This window comes from Lithobates pipiens, unplaced genomic scaffold (genome assembly GCF_037356315.1).
Source record: "Lithobates pipiens isolate NorthernLeopardFrog02 unplaced genomic scaffold, aLitPip1_a1.2 Scaffold_3, whole genome shotgun sequence".
Lineage (NCBI taxonomy): Eukaryota > Metazoa > Chordata > Amphibia > Anura > Ranidae > Lithobates > Lithobates pipiens.
Genome location: NW_027507790.1, coordinates 3,257,017 through 3,279,823, shown reverse-complemented (window position 1 = coordinate 3,279,823; position 22,807 = coordinate 3,257,017). Strand labels below are relative to the sequence as shown.

The following is a 22,807-nucleotide window of genomic DNA, read 5'->3' as shown; positions in this document are numbered from 1 at the left end:
CACCACTAACAAACAACCTCACTGTGAGTAAACCGCCACCGTGGGGTACTACAGGGCCCAGCCTACCAACACCACCACTCCACCAGAGTAATAGCATGCCCAGCAGCCTACCTGGGTTTGGCTGGTGCCTGTCTCCGCCGGAGTATCCTGGGGAATAGCCTCCATGGTCCCCCTCTGACGCTCCGAATCCCGCCGCTAATCCGGTATAGCTGGACGCTGGTCGGGCTTCACAGGCACAGCGCTGGCTCTCCCTCTCCTCCTTGTACCCTTAGAGACCCGGAACCGGAAGTCTCGGCACGCAGTGATGACGCGGTTCCGCCGGAAGTGAACGCTCGGCGTCTCCGACCCCCTGCAACGAGGAGGGAAGATGGAAGGTTCCACTCACCACTCCTGGGGGAAACCGGCGTCATTCTGCCCCTGGCCACCTCGGCACTGGAAGGAGGAGGGTAACGGGTCTGCTCCGGTTCAGCTGGACGGTACCCGAGCCAAAGAAAAAAGGTATGGACCCAAACTGCAGCCATAAACCAGGACCCGGTCCCTTAGGCTTGCAGGTTCTCAGGCAGCCCCTGAGAGGGGCCTCCAGGTTCCTGGCAACATGTTCCTCCGACGGAGGAAACACAAATGACTGACCAGGGACCTGAGGGACCGCCTTTTGAACTGTGGCAATGTGTTTCCTGTGTCGATGGGAGGAGCTCCATCTCTCAAGGGCTGTCCTGGAAGAACACTTGGGAAAAAGGCGCTTCCCTTCAGGTCTTTTTCCTTTCTGGGAAAGCTTTCTTCCTATCCTGCATGCGCTCTAACGCCTCTTGCAGGCTGGGCCCGAACAAATGGTCCCCTGAAAAAGGTAATCCACATAACTTCAATTTTGAAGCTGCGTCCCCTGACCAGGTTTTAAGCCAAACGGCCCTTCTGGCAGCTTCACTAGTGCTGCAGATCTAGCAGCCAATTTGACTGATTCTGCAGAGGCATCGGCCAAAAACCCCACAGCCTTGAACAGTAGCGGAAAAGACTTCAACAGCTGTTGCCTAGAAGTGCCCGCAGAAATATGCGATTGTAACTGTGTAAGCCAACACTCTAGGTTTCTGGCCACACAGGTAGCTGCTAAGGCTGGCTTAAGCCCAATGGAAGAGGCATCCCAGGCTCTCTTAAGCAGCACATCTCCCCTCTTATCCATAGGATCCCTGAGTGAACCCATATCATCAAAGGCCAAATCCGTCTTCTTAGAGACTTTAGCCAAGGGAGCATCCAATTTGGGAACCTTGTTCCAGGGATGCACCGCATCCGTCTCAAAAGGGAACCTCCTTCTAAGGCTACCTGAAACAAAATGGCCTTTTTTCCGGTTGTTCCCACTCCAGCAGAATCGCCTCAACTAGCGATTTATGGATGGGGAATACCCTGTCTTTCAGCACACTTGACCCCTGATACATCATGTCGTGTTTTGAAAGCTGGACCTGTTCTTCCCTGATCTCCAAAGTGTCATATATAGCCTTGAGGAGGTCACCCACATCGTCCAAAGACAGCTTGTATCTAGCTGATCTAATGGCTTCTTCCTCCCCCTCAGATTCAGAAGTAGACTCCTAGAGGAGGCTAATGACCTAGGTAACCTCTCCCCATCCGCCTCCTCCTCCTGGCTTGGTTCGGATAAGGAGGGCATACTCACGGCCCTGGGTAAAGAGACAGAGGGACCCTGCACCCTATCCATCATGCTTTTAAATGACTGGAAGGTGGATGCTATCTCATCCTTTACGGATGTCAAGACATTGTGACAAGCTGCCACCGAGTCCTTTCACCAGGCTACTGACACAATCCGGGCAAAGCAGCTTCTCCCAACCGGTGCCTAACTTAGCCCCGCACATTTCCTTCTGGGCAAAGGTATCTGGGCTCTGTCCTGTTTAACCTAAAAAACTATAAAAAAAAACAGGGTCCCATTACAATACCACCCCTGACCACACCACTGTGCTTCTAGGGTCTGCCTAGGAAGTGCCCCCCTTCACCAGCAGGTTATCCACCCCGGGAAGGTACTAAGGTCAGTGACCCCTCCACTCCCCCAGTGTAAGTCCTGGTCTGCCCTCACCAAGCTTACCTGAGCGGTACTGGAGCCTGTTGAACCGGAGTCCACCTGCACAACTGCACTCTCCATGGTTCGTGTCTCTCACTCAGTCTTTGAGCCTTCACACCGCTCCAGGCAACCCTGTAGTCACACCGCCGCGCCCAAAGGACTGCAACAGGTCCTGCGGCGCCCCCTCATGACGCGAATCCGGAGGAAGTGCGTCTCTCCCACTTCCGAACGCCGGAACACAAAGACTCTGCCCCGACGCTGTGCGTTCCTTACGAACGCCCCGCTCACAGTACCCGAATGCCAGCCGGTGAAACTAATGTCTCTCGCCCGCCATCCGACCGACAGGTACGAGCGGTTAGCGCTACAGGGGGAGATTGCCGCCCATCGGGGTCCCGTTCTCTCCGAACATTTGAATTGGCAGCGGGGACTGATAGCTACCCTCTCCTCCCTCCGAACGGACCGAGGGGTGCTAAGGGTCAGGTCCACCAGGTGCGCCCCCCAGGACCAACCCCTGAGAAGGAGCTCCCCTTACCAGTTCCAACATGCTCCTTCCCGTCCGGCAGGAAACACAAAAACTGAGGAGGGCCTGGAGGACCACACCTTTTATTTGATTGGCTTGACGTGTTTCCTGTCCCGAAGGGAGAAGCCCTATATCTCAAAGGCTGTCCTGGAAGACGATATGAGAAAATAAGTTACATTCCTGAACGCCGGGATTGCCAACTGTCACACTGTGTCAACTAAACTGTCAAACCATAAAATGGTTGGTGACATAATGGACCACACGTGCAGCACCATGGCAGTTTCCTTGGCTGCAAGGCATCTTTCACACTGGGGCGCGAGCAGTGTGCTGTAAAACAGCGCCATTTGTAGCACTGTTTTAGTGGTGGTATTCGGCCACTTGTGGGGCAGTTTTAATGGGGAATAACGGCCGAGAAAGGGTTAAAACCACAGATTTGCCATCGCTATAGCTGCGCTGTCCCATTGATTTCAATGGGCAGGAGCATTGTATACACTGCTCCTTCCTGGCACTAAAGATGCTGCTTGCGGGAATTTTTTTTACCGTCCTGTTAGCGCACTGCTCCAGTCTGAAAGCCCTCATGGCTTTCACACTGGAGTCACAGCGACTGTTTCATGTGCTATTTTTAGTGCTGTAGCGCCTGCAAAGCGTGAAAGGGGTCTTAAACATAGGAGGGTTTAAATTAAGCTTTAAAGCAGAGTTTTACCCTAAAGTGCAACCGCTCATCTGATTCTCATTCTCTGTATGTGTAGCTGCTGACTTGATTTTTAAAACTCCACTTTAAGGCTGTCAGCAGACAGGCCTGTACAAACTCAGCAGCGCCTAAAAACAGAGCAACTGAGCATGTACAGAGCAGGGCAAGACAGTATTACTGAAGTTTAAACAGTATGGGTTCCTATTTTTAATGTTTACATAGCGATACCTGCAAAAGGAGCCAGCCTAAAGTGATCTAGCAGGACTTAATTTTCTGACTAAAGTTCCACTTCAACCATATATTCAGACACAGCTAGGAGCAAAACGTACATGAAATACACTTATTTTCGTAATAGAGATATAATCTTTATTAACATAAAACTGAAAATTTAAAGCAAGATCTTTCATTTGAAAGTTACCTGTCAGCAAATGAAAGTTTATTTACACAGGACACCCTTATGGTCATCTACTGATGCAAGTAACATGCACCCAACTTAACTGCTGCAAAATTAATAGATAAAGCAAAAAGACTGCAAGACAGGTAAAAACAATACACTTTTATTCTAGAAGTCACAAATAGGTATCAAAATGAAGAGGCGGCAGAGGAAATGCAGGGTGCATAATAAACAGGCTTAAAGAGCTGATGGTGTGGAGGATGTTAATGGGTGGAGCTATGAGCCAACTATACACAATAGGCAGAAAGGGATTGGAGGGCATTTAGAACACTTAAGAGTCCTCCTCATTTGCGCTGTCCCCCTCATCTTCTCCCTCCTCTGTTTCTTTGTCACCATCTTTAATTTCTTCAAGCTGATTGACAAAGAAAAAAAACAATAAATAAAATGTATTGTTGTTTCAAATGCCATACAGATTTTATTGCATACATGCTAAAACGATACATTTAGAAAAAAAAAAAAAAAAATTAAATAAAAAAAAATCGCTTCTATGACAAATCAAAGTCCCACCTAAAAGTAATTTTCCACATTTGGATAGCCAACAGTGGACAGACTAAATCATCTGGAAAGTTACATATGCAGCATTACTTTAGGTCTGTGGCACACGCTTGCAGCTGGACTTTCTAATCATATTCTACATTTAAAATCCATCACAGAGCTATCCATCCACTGTGTACTGAAAATAGTTAGAACCAAAAGCTGGCTGAGCTATAGCTTTGCAAAAAATAAATAATATTCTAAAGTGGTGTTAAGCATGCGCCATTTGATAGCGGCATCTGTCCCAGCTCTACATTCATGGAACACAGTGTGCATTGAATGCAAGGAGCTCTATGTTCCTTTGGTAACTTCTGGGAGTGATGCCATCGCTACTCGGACAAAAAGCTAAGAAGCGCAAACCCGAAGATGGAACTGCCAGGAGCAGTTCACAATGGGCCGCTGGTGCTTCCTGAATAGAGGCTGTGTTTACCACTAGCTGCAGCTAAATTTGGCAACAAATCATCTGAGAAATGTTAAGGCATTAAAGACTAAAGTCAAGAATAATTTTTACTGATTAGACAAAACAAATCTATATACATTTTATTTTTAACCACCCCAAGTGCTTACCGTGTCCTCTCCCTGATCATCATCATCAAGTAAATCTCCCTCTTCGCCAGACTCTCCTCCTTCCTCTGCAACCATCTTAACACTTGTTTCTTCCTTCTTCACAGAGCTGCCACTCTGTTCTTCATCCACTTTTGTCTCTATACAAAATAAAAACAAACAATTATGAAAACAATTCTCAATTTTTCCAATGCACAAGCATCAAATTTACAATTGTGTGACAATGTTCTCCTCAATAATCAAAGCAAAAGGCAGACCAAAACACTGTACACCAAAAGCTGTAATGAAAAATGTGTTGAACCAGTTAACAGTTCCAAAGTTCTTACCCATAAGTATTGAGTCAAAGTGCTGAAGCAAGAGGGCAGCCATGTAAGCCAGGCAACTAGCACTTTCAGAATAAGGTCCGCATAGGCGGTCAATTACGATTTGCTCATTAAATCTGAACATCTGAGAAATCTATACTGAGCGTTAAGTGTTTTTTTTTTTTTAAACAGGCAATTACCATCCTGAGCAAATGCAGTCATGTCTGAAGTGCCCATTCCTTTTTACAATGGATGTGATGGCAATAATGCGCTCACAGAATTGCAAAGATTCATGAAGATGCCCTTCACCAGCCTCAACAAAGGCACTGTAAATTTCTAACTACATAAAAAGCACTGGTTCAAAAGGTGGTTGTAGCATGAAAATGTGGCTGTGCTCCCAGAAAGTATCTGTATAGACTGAATATATTGTAAGCCATCAAGAACACATCAATGCTGGCAGTTTGTGGTAATAAAATAAAAAACAAAAAAGGCCCAAAATGAATTGGACCAGAATGTGCAATAGGAAGACATCACAAACAACCAACATATATTACTGACCTGGTTTAGATTGCTCACGTTCAATTCGCTCTAAGCTTTCCAGAAGAGAATCTACTCTCTGTTTTATCTGACTGAGCTCCTTTTTAATTGTCTGAAGATCATCTCCCTTCACTTAAAACAAAAACAAAAAAAAAAAGTCAATCTAACAAGCACAGAAAAAAAGACTGGTACATACATGCTATTTCATGCATTATTGTCAAAACTGGTGGTAATTTATCATCAAAGAATCTGGTAAATTAGTTATAATGGCATTAAAATGTGATTGTAAATTTTTTTTTTACATAGTATACTTACCTGCTCTGTGCAATAGTTTTGCACAGAGCATCCTTGGACCTCCTCTGGTGTCACCCAACCACTCTTCTGGCTCCAACCTCCTGCCCCCCTAACAAGCCGCTTGCTATGGGTGCACTCATGCATACCCGTTTCAGAGATGCGCTCTGTATCCATTGCATCTTGGCTCCGCTCCCTTCTCCTGCTGCTATGAGCCAATAAGGTGAGGGAGAGGAACTCCAATGCTGCTTTTGTGCACAGCGCTGGATTGACATCAGGCTCAGGCAAGTGTAAGGGGATGAGCTGCACACAGAAGCTTTTTTACCCTAATGCAGTACTAATATATATATATATATATATATATATATATATATATATATATATATATATATATATAAAAAACAATCACCGTTATACTTGCCTGATCTGTGCAGTGATTTTGCACAGAGCAGTCCAGATTCTCCTCTTCTCGGGTGCTGTGGGTGGGGGGCGCTCCTCCTTCCTGCCAGGTGACCCCACAGCAAGCAGCTTGCAATGAGGCACGTGTGTGTTCATGCATACACTGAGCTGTGGCACGCCCCCCCCCCCCCCCCGATTGACAGCAGTGGAAGACAATGGCTCCCGTTGCTGCCAAAACCAAATCGGGAGCATGAGTCCTTGGAGAAGCAAGGCTAAAGTATTAGGATGGGCTGTGGCACACAGGTTTTTACCTTAATGCATAGAATGATAGGGAAAAACAAAAAACCTTGTGCCCTTTACTTTTACTTCACTTTAAACAATATGCTTAGCAGAACATACCATCCATTGAGCTAGTTGGATAATAGCAAGCAGGAAACTGAATCCAAAATACAGATAATACAAGAAGCAAGCACCTAAATGCAAAGGATTGTAATTCAAATCCATCTTTATGACAATGATCTGTCCAATATGCAAGTAGATAAGCAGTATTTTATTAGAAGAAAAGACAATTACTTAATTTCTAAGATAAAAGGATAAAAGATATAGGAAATGGTTAGATCAATTCTAGGGACAGACTGTCATATCCACATCCCTGAAAATTAAGTTATAACAGAATTAGAGAGACTCTTCCCCCCCCCCCCCCCCCCCCCACGAGGTGATGGGACTTTCACGGATATGTCACTGTCTCTGGGAGGTAAGCACGTGCACAGTGAACATATGAATTTATTACAAAATATACAATTTTTGGCCTGATGTTACTATTGACTACAATTTTTAGATTGTGTACATTTTGTAATAAATATTCATTATTATATTATCCATTGTGTACGTGCTTATCTCAGAGACAGTGACATATCCGTGAAAGTCCCATCAGCTCATGAGGGAGAATTACTTAATTCCTGTTCTAAACTGGCGCTCATCTTTTAAACCTTGACAAGAAACTTACATCTGTTAGACTTGGATGATCCACCCCGCTGACCACTCTTAGAGTTAAAGCTCTTTCCACGGCGTGAAGTGTTACCAGAAACCCTCTGACGTTTTGAAGGTACAACAGCTCTGGCAATAGGTGGTGGTGGGGGTACCCTGGCTGCAGAATATCTGTAAACAATAAGAATTCATCATTGGCATGGTTAGAAGTAGAAAGAAATAGCCTGGCCGCCACACACCTCGCCAGACCCGAATAATTAGCAGGTAAAAGCAGCCTCAGCTCGATTCATCAAGACCACATCACCAACATGTTATGCCCCACCCCCATGGCTTAATAATGTAGGTCACGAATCATGGGTCTGGACGAACCTCTCCCCAGCTTGCACCCTCAACAGTCAGCCTGAGTGGGGGCCCTTAAGCATTTAACGTGGGTTACTTTGTTTGAAGAGTGTTCAGGTTCCACAGTTTATTGGTACATATTTACCCATCATAGTAGTCTCTCTGAAAATCATAGTCCAGTTCAAATGAAGACCTAGAAGAACACATAATAAAATGTTAAACTTCTACTGAAGAAAAAAAGTGCAAGAGACTACAACATGTATCCTAACCGGGCCATCGTAAATTAAAAAAGGGGAGGTAGAGCACATGGTCTTTTTTACAATGCAATGTTTTGGATGGTATTGTACAAATTCTACTTGTTTTACAGACACTAAAAATTTCTAAAAAATAAATTTACCCATACATATCAGCTGCTGATCGTTTCATTCCTCCTTTTCCTCTGTTGGCTTTGGGTTCAGCAGCAAGGTTTATGTCTAAAATGAGAGCATGTTAAAGAAAGAGGGGAGAAAAAAAAAAATAAAGAAAGTTAAAAAAGGTACAAGTGGGGAAGATGCAAATAAACATATTAATAAGTAAGCTGTAACCCAATATAACAGCACAACCCATTTTTGTAGGACTAAAATCCACAAATTTGGGTAATCTGAACTTTTACTTTATAAACAAGCTTTTTAGTCCCTTACCCAGGACTTGCCCAGCTATCATGCGTCCATCTTCACCCGCTACCGCTGTACGGGCAGTGCGCTCATTGTTGTATTGTACAAAAGCAAAACCCTTGTGTACGGAGCAGCCCACAATTTTTCCATATTTAGAAAAGATTGCTTCTACGTCTGCTTTCTTCACCACTAACGTGTTTAGGTTCCCAATAAACACTCGGGAGTTCAAAGAACGGGGATCTGTTTTATTAGTGATGTTGCTGGCCATCATGTCCTAAACAAAGTAGAGGAAGAGGACAAACTATTATGAAACATAGGAAACAGAACCAAGAAAAACTAAGTAAAAAAAAAAAAAAAAAAAAAAAAACACCTAAAACAAAATATGATTAAAAAATAAAATAAAAATAAAAGTAATCTGCACTTGAGAAAAACCCCTTTATACGTGTAGCTGCTAGCACTACTTCCTGACACCAGATAAAGTTTATACTATAAAGAGTGTAGCACAATAATTATTTATAAACAAATACAAATCAAAAATAGCACATATCTGTATGTATATGCATTGCGTGCTTATAAAACATAAAAACTCAAATTGTGCATAAAAAGGCCATGTAAAAAACAAGCCGTAAATGTCCACGTGACCTTATGTGTAAACAGTTAATGTTCTTATAAACCTAAAAATGTAATACTGCTCCACAAAGCAAAATTAATATCCACATGACTCCCGATTACAAAAAAAAAAAAAAAAAAAATAAAAGGGTCCAGCGCCATTTGTGCAAATGTGATGCAATGAGATTTCAGACAGTTTGTATGTCTGAAATCGCATCAAAATGTGCAGGACCCTTTTTTGGTCCACACTGGAATCTGATCACACCTATGCATTCCGATTTCTGCACCATTTCACAGTTCCCACTTATCAGCAAAACTGAGGGTATCAACTTTACATTGACACTCACAGATCCTCAGTGTGAACCACCGAGATTCAGGTGCGATGCAGGAATCCGCACTGGATTGGTAAGGTTCTCGCATCGCACCAGTCTGAACCGAGCCTAAAGTAGTACATAGAAGATAGGGTAATGTAGATATTTGGTCACATGTACATTAGTTTTGCTTTGCATAGCCTTTTTATGCACAATCCTGGTTTATAAGCATATTTAGTGCATATACAGATATACATGCTATATTTGCTTTGATTTGTATATATAATTATAGCGCTACACTCTTTATAATACACCCAAAACAATTATAACTTTTACAAGATGATGCCATTATCTGTCGAATATATATAGTTTTGTTAACACTAGATATGAAATTTAAAATGTAACCAGTTTCTCTAAAGTGTATGTAAAGCCAACATTTTTAGGTTAGAATTCATATCAAACTTTTATTGCCGTGTCCCAAACTGGAGATTCTCTCCGTTTGTCTAGATGGGGGGGGGGGGCGCCAAACAAGGGGCCAGTTTACCATCCTTCCATCATGCAAACTGTGCCAAATGGGAGTATAAAACGTAGAAAATATCCTGGTGTCAACAGTGCAACATCTTTAGTGGGAGGAACAGTGCCCCATCGTTGGTGCCAGTGGGAGGAAGTGTGCCTTAAGGGCCAGGTAAAGGTCTGCAGCCACCACCCAGGCAATAGTTGGGAGTCCCACTGATCTTGGTCACCAAGAAAGAAGTTTGGGAAAACAATTTGTCACATGACCAAGTTAGGGAAAATCTTTAAATGGGAGGACAGCTGTTCTGGTGACACGTCCAAAAAGATGGTATTTTTTTTATAGATATATAGCTATACATACACTTTATTCCAGCTAAAGCCCACCTGAAATCTCTTTTCTACACTGCTTTAGGTTATGAATTTTCATTTTGAAATGACTAAAAAAAATTTGATAAAAAAAAAAACTCAATGGGATTGCACTTCCTGCCCTTGGCAGAGGACAATCTTGTTTAGCATCTTTATGTCACTGCTTTCTACCATCACAGAAGCATGAACCATGCTAGACTGAACACTGACCAAGTCTTTTGTAGCATGCTCTCGGCACCATGGTCAGACGCTTCAGATGCTGGTGCTAAAGCGGCCAATACAATGTTGGTCTTACAATGTCTGTGACTTTAATGTGATAGTAAATACTGTTTGGTGACTTGTACTTACAGGTAGGCTTTAATATAAGCTTACCTGTAGGTACATAGAATATCTTCTAAAATGTGCATCATGTAGGAGATATTCACCATTTCTGCAGATAGTGAAGTCACCAAAGCATGCTCACTGTGCTCTGAAGGGACAACATACTCCATTCAGAGCTCTGTGCCACGATCATGACTTCCGTCTGGGAGTGACATCATTGTGTTGTGGCCAAATGGCCAAAGCCTGTGAACCCAGAAGGAAGACTGGGTGAAGATGGAAGCCCCGTCAGCACGCCACTGGAGGGCTTTGTTTTAAGGCAAGTGTATAATAGCGATGCATACTTACACATGCTATTAACTTGCCAGGGGGGTTGCAGAGTTGCTTTTTCCAACCCTGAGTTTACTACCGTTAAAGCTTGGATTAGTATCCTAACCAGTAAACTGTAAAACATAACATTTACACTTCTGTACAGCTGCTAGATTAGTAAACAGAATAACTCATGTAAGAACATAAATGAAAACCTGTTTCAGGATCTTATGCTGGCCATACAGGTATAGATATTCATTAGAAAATTTTCAATTGAAGAACATTTGTTCAATTCGACAGTGATGAGAAAAAATGTCAATCAGGATAGAAACCTTTTCTCGCATGAACAAATTGTTGGGCACTGCATGTGATTTTCGTTCAGGAATTACATTCTTTTTAAAATCAAATATTAAAAGGAAGTGAAATTTAACGACATCCATCCATTCACTGAATGTTGAGAATTTTCATATGAACGTTTGTACGAATATTCTCGCCCAAAAAACTACCAGTGTATGGCCAGCATTAGGGCGTTTCGATCCATGTATGGCAGGCTGGTTGTACACAAGTCAATCTAGAAATTGTGTACAGTCATTTGAGTCTTTCCTGAACGATCAGTGCTGCCGGCTATAGTCAGCAGCACTGATTGGTGTATTGCGACGGCAGGGAAATCTCTTCCATAAGAACACAATAGCACAGCGGAAGTTATTTCCACCGAGTGTGGGGCTAGGGGAAAATCGGATACAAGAAAATAAAAAAAATAAAACACACACACAATTTATGCATGGCCAGCCTTAGCGTATTTCCACTTTTGCAATAAAAAACAGAAAATATCATTATGTTCATTTATGTGTTCCCATTCACATAGCATACGCTTTTTTTGTTTAATATTTACATTTTATATGGTTTCGAAGGTGAAGATATCATGGCTGACTGCAAGGTTTTTTGAACAAACTAAGAGTGAGTCTGTCTTAAACCCATACTCCTTAAAATAAAAAAGGACACAAAAAGCCTAGCCTATACACCTTTACTCATCAATTCAAATCTAATTACAATTGACAATACCTTTAAGGCCCCTTTCACATGGCACCGATCCGTGATGATCCGCCCCGTGAACATCTGCTTGCTCAGAGGGGATCTCTCAGTTGTCCCCGCTGAGCCGGCGAATGACAGGGTGGTCCCCGCACACTGTGCAGGGACCACCCTGTCAGATCTCCGCTCTCCTCTATGGGGGGGATCGGATGAACATGGACAGTCTTTCAGTGTTCATCCAACCCGCTCTGCAGACGGATAGAAAAATAGGATTTTCCTCTGTCTGCAGAATCGGATGATATCAGGTGTCAGCGGATGTTCATCCGCAGACACCCGCTATCCTATAGGGATGCATGCATGTCCGTATTTCATCCGAAAACGGATGGATGAAATACGGACATACGGTGCGCATGTGTGAAAGGGACTTAACAGTACAGAAAGTGTTTATTATGGCAAGTAAATAAAAAAAGGCCTTGCTGGATGGTCCAGAATAGAGCATATAAACAAAAAAGTAAGTTGCAATTTGTAAACTTATGTTATGCTCCGAGTAGGGGCATGTAACAAATATAAAGTAGGTGTTATTTCAATTTGGCTGCAAAAGTGGAAATACACTTTAAAGTGGTTGTAAACCTCTAACATGAAATATGAACAAAGCCTATCCTTCTATAGTGTACACTTGTCTCAAGCCAGAGCACCAAGTCATTTTTGTCTGCTTCTTCAGTGGTTTTCAATCAACATGAATCCCTTCCGACAAGCTTTTCTGACACCGAGATAAGATGACAGGGGAGGGAGCTCCTTCACACAGCCCGCGATTGAGAGTCATAGCTCTGTTCCTGTGTGTAGGGAGGGGGTGTCACTTCTCTCCCATTAGCTCTTCTCACTGAGCACTGCAGAGTTTAACATCAGCTCAATGCCCCTGCTTTCTGAAAGCTAAGACAAGCTATATAAATGCTGCAGTTTGATGGCTGTAGAAGAGATTGCTGCAGGTAAACAGGTACAACTCATGTAAAAGTATTCTTTGGTTAGTCACTTCATTGGGTATATGTAAGGGTTTACAACCACTTAAAATCTAAAGTACGTCAAAAACATTTTTTGCAGATTTGCACAGTAAAATTAGTTACCTCCATGTTACAGCACACCTATGAAAAGAAAACAAGGCTTCTTCTGAATGGAAAGGGTATGGCCTCTGTCCTACGTCTCAATTCTGGATGTTTAGCGCCAACAGGTGACTACGGGCTGAAAAAAAGTAAGTTTTAACAAACGATGCAGAAGCCAGAGATGGCGCACACTTCATTAAATAGAGGGGAGCTATTTTTACTGTGCTAAAATGTACAAAAATAGTTTTTGGCCACTCCAGCTTCAGTTAAACCTCAAAACCACCCCCCCCCCACACCTAATTTTGAAGGAACTTTCACCAACAGCCATTTTTAATAAGTCAAATGCTTATAGTGCCTACATGACACATGCAGGGATTTGACTTGTTCAGGTCTGTGGAGGCAAGTTTTGTTGTATCCTCCTCAGTATCGTATCTCTGAGCAGGTCTGAAAATCAATGCAGATTTAGATATAATACTGCATGTGGAGTACAACTATATCTGAATAAATAAGGCGAGATCAGTTTTCACTTGCAGCAGTGCTTCAGGTAAAATCTGATTTTGGTGGCCCTAGCACAGTTAGATATGAAACTCAGTATTGATTTATACACTAAAACATAATGATACATCCACATGATGTATACAAGGAGCTGAATGCAGATTTTACCTTCAATAACCAGCCTTACCATGCGCCAGAGGAATGGAATGCCAGAGGTCCTGCTCCCTTCTTTGATGCTGGTTGTCAGCGGTGGGGCAAAGGAACGGATGTGGAATAGGGTGGGGGGTGGGGGGGGGGGGGGGGGGGGGCAGGGAAAGGGCCTAAATGAAGGGATGTTAACTGGCAACTGTCAAAAATTCCACTGCCCACAAGTGGTAATGCACAGTAGGAAAACATTGCAAAGGGTTCCAACAGTATTACTATTGACAATTCCAAAACCTTATATGCAGTTTAATTCTAGCTTTAAACAAAGCAAGAAAAATACTGACATCTACACATAGCAACAGGGAGAAAAACTTATGCCCTGGACCAAAAATATGGATTATGCATATTTGAAAAGGATAGAAAGACTCCTTCCCAATACAACCCCCACCAGGAAAAAATAAAAAAAATAAAAAAATAAAAATAAAAAAAACATTGAGAAAAATCAGCATCAGTACCAACATTTATACATATAAATATAAAAACAAAAACTATAAAAACTAAAAATAAAAAATATCAGAAATACAGCAATGTTAAAAAGGAGACCAGTAAGGCAGGAAAATGGTTTTGATAAAAAAAAAAAAAAAAAAAAAAATTAAAAAAAAAAACAATTTTTAAAAACACATGAAAATCGAGACTTACTGTAGTTGACGTTTCAAAAAAAATTCTTCGCTGTGAAAAAAAAAAAAAAGGGGAAAAATTATGAAAATAATCCAAATCAGAAAAAAATGTAGAGTACTTTAAAAAGTCCATTTAAAAAAAAAATGTAGCATGTCATGTCAAAGTGTCATTTATCACCATCAGGTTACACACCCCAAAAATTCTGCACTGAAGGGATGGGAGAGGAAGGGTGGGGGGTGGGAAGGAGGTGAAAGGCTGTTCAAAGCACTTGATAAGTGCAGCATTTTGTGCTTCTGTGCCCAATAAAAATAAAATTTAAAATTATTTGGCTGGTATTTAAAGAGAGGTTGGGTTGGTAAGCTCTTGGTGTTTAATGCAACCTCACTGTTGTATAACAATTTTGGTTACTTTCACTTAAAAAGTAATTGAACTGCTACATGTGCACTTTGAAAGACTAAATAATGATGGGCAAGGAGCGTGGACATTAGCTCAATTCAGCCAGAAAAGGTCAGGGAAGGATGGGGGGGAATTTGGAGAACTGCTCAGATCTCTGTCCTGTGGAAAGGAGAAGGGGAGAATAGTTTCAGATTGAGGGAAACTGGAATGATAAATACTGGGGTAGCAGAAACAAGCCACCAACAAACATGTAGCAAAAACTTTCCAACCAACAGTACAGTTTTTAGTTTGGTACAGGTTACTTTTACACCAACATAAAAGAACAAAAACTAGAGCAGATGTGCATAGTAACCAATCAGCTTCAGCTTGTAAAGTCAAGCTTTGAAAATGAAAGCTAGGAGCTGACTGCTTGCCAGGCACAACTGCTCCAAATTCTGTCTGTTCCATTTTAAAGAAATGAGTTAAAGTGGTTCTAAAGGCTGGGCATGTCTCACCTTCATGCATTCCCTGCATTAAAGTGGATGTAAATACAAATCAAGCTGGACAAATATCTGCAGTGTTTTATCTCTTCAAAGCACTAAGTGCCATGGCTTTCTCCTCTATTATCAACATCTGACTCATGAGATAAAACCAGCCTGAAATTTTTGTCCTGGGAGGTTGATATAAATAGATTAGCAGAGAACTCAACTATTCACAAAACAGCTCTGCAATTCTCTGCCTGTGTGGTATGGTAATATGTGCCTTTCATCCAATCAGATGTCTTAGCTGTATGCCTAGACTTCACACTCAGTGTATAACAGGAAGAGAAAATCTGCAAGAAGATCTGCACTTTCTAAATATTATAAAGCTAAAGACAGCAGACAATACAGTAAAACTTAAGGATGGTTTGTTTCAGCTGTGTATCTGAGGCTGTTCACTTCATGGGGTATATGCGAGGGTTTACATCCACTTTAAGAGAAGAAAAAAACCTGCCCCCCCCCCCCCCCCCCCCACAAAAGCTGTCAGCAATCCAGCGCTGTACCTGGCTGTAGTTCTCCCCCCTCTCTTCCATGTCTCAGGGACTGCTGTCAATCAAATGCTGTGAGGAGGCACAGGGCGGCAGGGCTAGACCAAGCCATACTGTGTGTCTATGGACACGAAGCATGGCTCAGGAGAAAGCCCTAGGTGCTTCCGTAGCAAGCACCTTGCTATGGGGGCACACAGAAGAGGATTTGGGCTGCTCTGTGCAAAATCATTAAATGGAGCTGGTAAGCATAACATGTTAAGTTAACCACTTGCCTACCAATTCTGACACTGATGCATGTAAAAATCTGTGTTTATTGTTAGTAAAGTACTTGGAACCCCCAAACATTTTTATGTGGGCCACCCCTCCTGCCGATTCTTGAAGTGATAAAGTGGCGAATTTGCCAGTTAGGAAAAAATAAAAAATAAAACAGAATTATGGCACATTGCTGCAGCCATAATCCCAGTATTCCACATGCTGACCAGGATGTCATGGTCATTTGTCTAAGGCCCAGTCAGTAAGTGGTTAAAGTGATTGTAAAGTCTTGTTTTTCGTAAACATATCATACTTGCCTACTCCATGCAGTGGATTTGCCCAGAGGGGCCCCGAACCTACTCTTCTCGGTTCCCTCTTCGGCTCTCCTGGCCCCTCCCAACAAGTACCCCAACAGCAAGCAGCTTCCTATGAGGGTACCTGAGCCAAGCTGCAGCTCAGACAAGGAGCTGTGGCCTGGTCCTGCCCCCTTTTTCACCTCATTGGCTGACCGACTGACAGCAGTGGGAGCCAATGGCGCAGCGCTACTGTTTTACCCAATGGGGGGGGGGGGTCCCTGGGTAGCCAAGACACTCCTACAATAGCATTGGACAGAGAGGGGGCCAGGTAAGTATTAGAGGGGCTTAGGGGGCTGCTGCACACAGAAGGGTTTTATCTTAAAAACAGAATTCCATTTTTGGGTTTAACTTCCACTGTCTTGATTCCCCCCCCCCTCCGGTGTTGGATGGAGGTGGGAGGGGAGCTGTCTAAAATGTTTTTGCTTCCATCGGTGGGGATCTATTCTGTCTCGTGCCTGTACGTCCCTTTAAAATTTGCCGACGTGCGTCACCCGGGACCACCGCGAGTCAGGCCGCAAGTCTAGCAGACTCGATCGCCGCAGGGATACCCACAATCGCCTCACGGAGAGGAAGAACGGGGAGACGCTAATGTAAACAAGCATCTCCCCATTCTGCCTAGTGAGTATCACTAATCTCTGCTTCCTGTGATTGGGAGCAGAGATCAGCGACGTGTCACACATAGTCACGTCCCCACAGTTAGAATCACTCCCCAGGACATACTTAACCCTTACACAATACCCCCTAGTGGTTAACCCCTTCACTGCCAGTGGCATAGCACCGATTTCTGTATAAATGACAATTGTCCCCAAAATGTGTCATAAATGTCTGATGTGTCTACCGTAATATCGCAGTCACGAAAAAAAAAAAAAAAAAAAAAAAAAAAACTGATCCCCACCATTACTAGTAAAAACATTTTTTTTAAAATAAAAATGCCATAAACTATCCCCTATTTTGTAGCCCATTATGTGTCACTTACCTGACACAGGAGCCAGCGATGTCCCCACTACCCCCTCTTCCATGAAGCACCCGTCTTCCTTCTGGGTATCGCTGCTCCGGCGTATGCACTAAGGCATGTTAACCTTCACTAACGGCATGCTCAGTGCGCCGTAGACATCGGTGCCTGCTTTTTGCAAAATATCTAATTAACCGTGTAGGTTAAGGAGATATTTCTTGCACCTACAGGTAAGCCTCAATCTAGGCTTACCTGTAGGTTAAAATGGTCCAAGAGGGTTTACAACCACTTTAAAGAGGAAGTAAACCCTGATGAGTTTACTTCCTCTTTCATTCCCTGCAAAGCATAATGGACTACTATGCATTGCATAGTAGTCCATTATGTGTCACTTACCTGACACAGGAGCCAGCGATGTCACCGCTGTCCCCTGTAGTCCAGCGCATCCATCTTCTCGGTGGGTCTCGCTGCTCTGCCGCTGTCATTCGGCGAAGCCGGCACTCCCGCGCATGCGCGCGGGAGGTGCCGCGCTCAGTGCGCCGCTGTCTACGGCGCATGCGCCGTAGGCAGCGGTGCCTGTCTTCCGGCAAATATCTTCTAAACCGTGTAGGTTTAGGAGACATTTCTTGGACCTACAGGTAAGCCTTAATCTAGGCTTACCTGTAGGTCAAAGTGTGTTGTAAGGGTTTACAGCCACTTTAACACATTAATGAGTTCCATGTACTAAAAAGCAAAGCATTGCCATCAGTGCACTGCAATGCAAATTTAATAGCAAAAGGGTGTTACGGTGCCATTCAGTGCAGTAGTATGAACTGTCGAAGAAAAGGGCTTGTCTGTATTTGGAGTGAACAAAGCACAAGAAGAACACTGCTGGCAACTTCATTTTAGAGAGACTCTCACATGAAGTTAAACAGGTATGTATGAAGTGCACACATTCCTGTTGGGTTTTGTAAGAAAGATGTGCAATTTAAGCCAGGAAGAGTGTGAAAACTATTCACGGGCATGCAAATAAGGGGAGGCTGCAAATGTAATCTATTGCAGTTTACCAGATTTCTTTTCCTTTTATTTTACCTGGGGATCTTGCCTTCAAAAACACTTCCTCTCCTAAAGTGAGGATGCTCACTTACCGCATCTATAGCGGCATTGTCACCCTATAGCAGGGCTACAGAACAACACCCCCTCTTCTCCTCCACAATATGGGGGGAGCTGTCCTGTAGTTCACAGAGAGCTAGGAACAATGCTAATAATAGTTAGCCTTGGCAGAGGGTACGTTAAGTAACACTTTCAATGGTTTACTTTATAGAACAAATAAGAGGCGTTAAGTGTTACATACATGTTAAAGTGAGTCTTTATAACTATAAAACACAGCCCAAGCCTTTTCAATCTCTTGACTACATTGTGAAAAATTAGGAATTTAATCCCTTGTATGCCGTTTTATTACTATTTGGACGGAGGGCCTCCTGAAAACAATTATGTCCTGCGCTTTTTTTTTTTTTTTTATATTACAAATTTACTGAAAAAAATAAATAAAAAAGACCTCCCTTAAGTTTGTACCTAAATAGGTCATCGTAGGTCGTGATGATTAGTAATATCAGATATAGTGAGTGGAGACACTGTTTGATGTCAGAGGCCGCTTAGAATTAGAGGAAGGAAACTGTACTATCCTCAAAGAGTAGACAGAGCCAGTTAATGTGCTTTTAAAAGTGGTTCTAAAACGCAAAATGTTGTTTTACCTGAATGCATTCACTGGATGGTTGGGTTGGGGGAGCCTAGCTGAGCCCTGCTGTGTGCTTCTATAGACTCACACAGCCGATTTGGAAAAGCCCCTCAAGTACCCCCATATGGGGGCACTCGGAGAAGGACAGTCAGGGCAGGCACTCCCGAATATGAGGCAAGGGAATGCTCTGTGCAATATCATTGCACAGAGTAGGTAAGCAGAACACATTTCCAACCATTATAATTAGATTCTTACCTTTTACCCCCATTTTACATCCTCACCCAACCCAGCAATGTCCTGCTATGACCCACTGCCACACACAAAAGGTCCTGTGCTACAATTTGGAGCCAGCTGCCTAGTCCCAGTTCAGGCAGCAAGAATCCTGATTATATACAACAGGTTCACCTTCCTCCAGTTGCAGTCTAGAGGCTGAAGCCTCCTGGAATATCAAGTGCATATACCAGGAGGCTTCAGAAGATGGGGCACATCACTTATCTAGACAATATAGGGAAAGGGTGATCTATATATATAAAAAAAAAAAAAGATAGTGTGTGTATATCAGCTATTATACCCTGTGGAGGAATGCAACATAAGACTTTTTGGAGACCCTGTTATGACTGTTCTCTTAACCACACCTTCCAAAGGCACCCGAATTGCAGCGCACTGGGGAAAAGGCTGCATGTATGATTTCTGGTCCGTTGAGCAATTCATTCAAATGAATGCGCTGCCCTAGAGTGATTCTAAAGATTTTTTTTTTGCTTTAAAAATAATGATGTTCTACTTACCTACTTTGTGTAATGACAGGTAGTAGTTGTAGCGGACAATTTGCTTTTAAGAGGAGTTTCACCCAGCCCTTTAAAAATGAAAAGTCAGCAGCATATACTGTAGCTGCTGACTTAAAGAGGTGGTCCACCAAAAAAAAAAAAAATTATATTAAAAGCCAGCAGCTACAAATATTGCAGCTACTGACTTTTAATAAAATGGATATTTACCTGTCCCAGGGTCCAGCAACGTTGCCAGCCGAAGCCTGAACAATCGCCTGGCTCTCGGCAGCTGCCGCCATCCTCGGTGAGGGATTCAGGAAGTGAACCATTGTGGCTTCACTTTCTGGTTCCCTACTGCGCTTGCGAGAGTCACGCTACACATTCTAACTGGTCCCTGCTATCTCCTGGGACCCGTGTGTGTGTGTCCCAGCAGACAGAGCGGCGTGGGGGGCGTAGACTCCTGTGAGAGTCTATGCCCGGAAGTGGGTGCAAATACCAGTCTCTCCCCTGAAAAGTGCCAAAATGTGACACTGGGGAGGGGGTTCCGGAAGGCGGAGGTTCAATTTTTGTGTGAACCTCCGCTTTAACATAAGGACGCTTACCTGTCCTGGCTTCACAGCTGGGCCCCTACTGTACACACTCACTGGCCCAGCTGGGGGGACTCAGATAAGCGGACGTGGCACTTTTGGGTGGAACTCCACATCAATGCATAAAAAGGTAAAAAACCTTTGGACTATATAACCACTTTAATGCAATGCAGGTTCGCACACAACGCAACATACCCATGTTAGTGCAATGTGCCCAAAAGGAGTGAATGAGCCATACAGGTGTCATACTGTACTTCCTTTAAAGCGGTAGTAAACCCGCAATTTTTTTTTTTACCACCTGCAAAGCAAAAGGCATAATGAGCTAGTATGCACCGCATACTAGCTCATTATGAAATACTTACCTTAGAATGAGGCCCCGACATCTGGCCCGATCCACGCCAAGGGAGCTGACATGCTCCCTCTGCGTTTCTTCCGGGTATCGCGGCTCCGGCGCTGTGAGTGGTCGGAGCCGCGTTATCGTCACTCCCACGCATGTGCGTGGGAGATTTCATCCCGGCTGGGTCCGGCCACTGCCGGACTTTCAGCCGAGAATCCCCTTGTGCGCATGCGCCGCTGCAGTCAGCGGCGCATACCGAGGGGAATATCTCCTAAACCGTACAGAGGTTTCGATTTTTTTTTTACCTACAGGTAAGCCTTACTATAGGCTTTCCTGTAGGTAAAAGTAAAAAAAATAAAAACATACGAGTATACAACCGCTTTAACCAATTTTAAAGCAGTGCTAAACCCAAAATCAAACATATTGCAGCTTCCCAATTCTTAGGATGGCGCATAAACACTGTTATGAGCATTTTTTATAACTTATAGTGTGCCTTACAGAGCAACGGGTGTTTTTTTTGCTGCTAAATCTCTGCTGCCAGGAGGAAAGGCTTTTAGGAACGTTTCCAAGACATCCTATGTAATTGAGGTCTAACACTCCCCCCTCCCCCAAACTCACAAATATGCCCCCTCATCTAGAGTGTAGACACCATATTACAGGAGGGTTTACTGGCCAGATCAGGTAAAAACCAGGGAGAGGGACAAAAGAACAAACAAAAACAAATGCAGCCACCACATCTAATGATTGGTAGTCTGCAATATTATGTTTCTGGTTTAATACAGCTTTAAAGATTAGATCTAGCAATTCAGCAAGGCTAGGTAAAAAGCCCCATACACACTATCAGATTTTTTCCTTCAGATTTACCAAAACCATGTAGTGTAAGGGCCTGCCTGATTTCATACACAATGAAACTCCTAAGGTTTGACCTCATTATATGGTTTTGGTAAATCTGAAAAAAAAAAAAAACCAGCAGAAAATCTGATATAGTGTGTATGGGGCTTAAGGATGCAGGCTGGAACAGATACGATCGATCCCATACACATCATACAACTTTTGTTGTCCGATTTACAAAAGTCATGTAGTGCAAGGGCATGCCTGATTGCATACGAAATTGAAACCCTTAAAAAGGTTTGACCTCGTATGGTTTTGGTAAATCTGAAGAGGGGAAAAAAAAACACCCTTACAGAAAAAAAATTGTATATTATTGTGTATCCAGCTTTACTTTAACACTTGCTAGTTGCACACATGGGCCCTAAGAATGTATGGGGACATGGCTAAAAGAAAACAGGCTGCACTCATGTATGCGATCCCTTCAATTTAAAAATTTTTCACAAAGAGGCCTGCAGGGATGTAAGGAACACGGGGGAAATATACAAGAAAGGAACAAATGTAATGGAAAAAGCACATGAACATGTGATCCTGGGAGCTATCCCATTGTAACGTACGAGTAGGAAGTGCCGCCGCACATGGCTTCTCCTATCTCTAGGTCAGGAAGGGGTTAAAGGAAACACTAGATGAGGGGGGGAAAAATAACTAACTATCTCGATGAATGGGAGATGGCGGACTCGTACAAGGGAAGCACATTGTTACTCGGGCCACAAGGCACACAGACACAGGAGAAGCGCTCATGGGATGCGTCGCAGACGTTCAGGCCTACACTGCGGCCTCTCCCTAGGTGGCCATTTTCACACACTGCCGGCGCGCTCCACTTACCTCTTTTTCTTCAGGTTATTAACCTGCCTTAAATTCTTGACGCGGTGGCGACAACGACGGTGACTACACCAAGGAACGCGAAGGAAAGGAGGGGGTAATAAATAAACAAGGGAGCACCGACTAAAGGAGGACGACGACGGAGGGCGACTGTTCCTTCTCTGGCACAAAATGGCGGTGAGTGAACGTCCTGCGCAGCTCACCAAGAGATAGACGTAATCAGAAGCGAAAGACTACTCGAAAGGGGACTGGACGGCACAGCGACCAATTACAGCAGGACGGGAGGAGCCTCACCCAATGAAAAGCAAAAGGCGGGTCTTACGTGGGAGGACGGTCTCCTTGGAAACATGGTCAACCAATGAGAACAAAGGATAGGAACCGGCTTTTCTTTACCCAAGTGACGTGGGTGGGGTTGCTATGGAGAAGGCAAAGTAGGGCGTTGTAACCTGATTGGCAGGTAGCTTGCTGAGTGGTTTCAGCGGGCTTGTGAGCAGCCTATTGTGTGCAGGCGCATACGCGGGTTTTTTTTTCCTG

General features: G+C 43.5%; 1 protein-coding gene across 4 annotated transcripts; it reads right to left on the bottom strand.

Annotated features, from left to right (window-relative positions):
• Positions 1-3,811: 3,811 nt before the first annotated feature.
• HNRNPC (heterogeneous nuclear ribonucleoprotein C) lies at positions 3,812-22,476 on the bottom strand. Of its 4 annotated transcripts, none has more exons than XM_077461161.1 (10): positions 22,277-22,476; positions 14,221-14,250; positions 12,907-13,021; positions 8,358-8,604; positions 8,081-8,150; positions 7,823-7,870; positions 7,358-7,509; positions 5,683-5,793; positions 4,826-4,962; positions 3,812-4,076 (listed from the first exon to the last, which is right to left on the bottom strand). In XM_077461161.1, the coding sequence occupies exons 3-10, from the start codon at positions 12,910-12,912 to the stop codon at positions 3,996-3,998; spliced, it is 852 nt and encodes a 283-aa protein (XP_077317287.1). In that variant the 5' UTR covers positions 12,913-13,021; positions 14,221-14,250; positions 22,277-22,476; the 3' UTR covers positions 3,812-3,995. The 4 variants fall into 4 exon arrangements, with proteins under 4 accessions (XP_077317287.1, XP_077317285.1, XP_077317288.1 ...); XM_077461159.1 differs by having other exon boundaries at positions 8,075-8,150; positions 22,277-22,474; XM_077461162.1 differs by lacking the exon at positions 12,907-13,021 and having other exon boundaries at positions 8,075-8,150; positions 22,277-22,475.
• Positions 22,477-22,807: the final 331 nt, after the last annotated feature.

Bases quoted from the DNA above. Each gene is read 5' to 3' on its own strand.
- HNRNPC (XM_077461159.1), bottom strand. The intron at 5,794-7,357 runs GTAAGTTTCTTG...TTTTGTTTTAAG, and splicing joins ATCATCCAAGTCTAACAGAT to TGAAGGGAGATGATCTTCAG. The intron at 4,077-4,825 runs GTAAGCACTTGG...TTTGTCAATCAG, and splicing joins ATGATCAGGGAGAGGACACG to CTTGAAGAAATTAAAGATGG.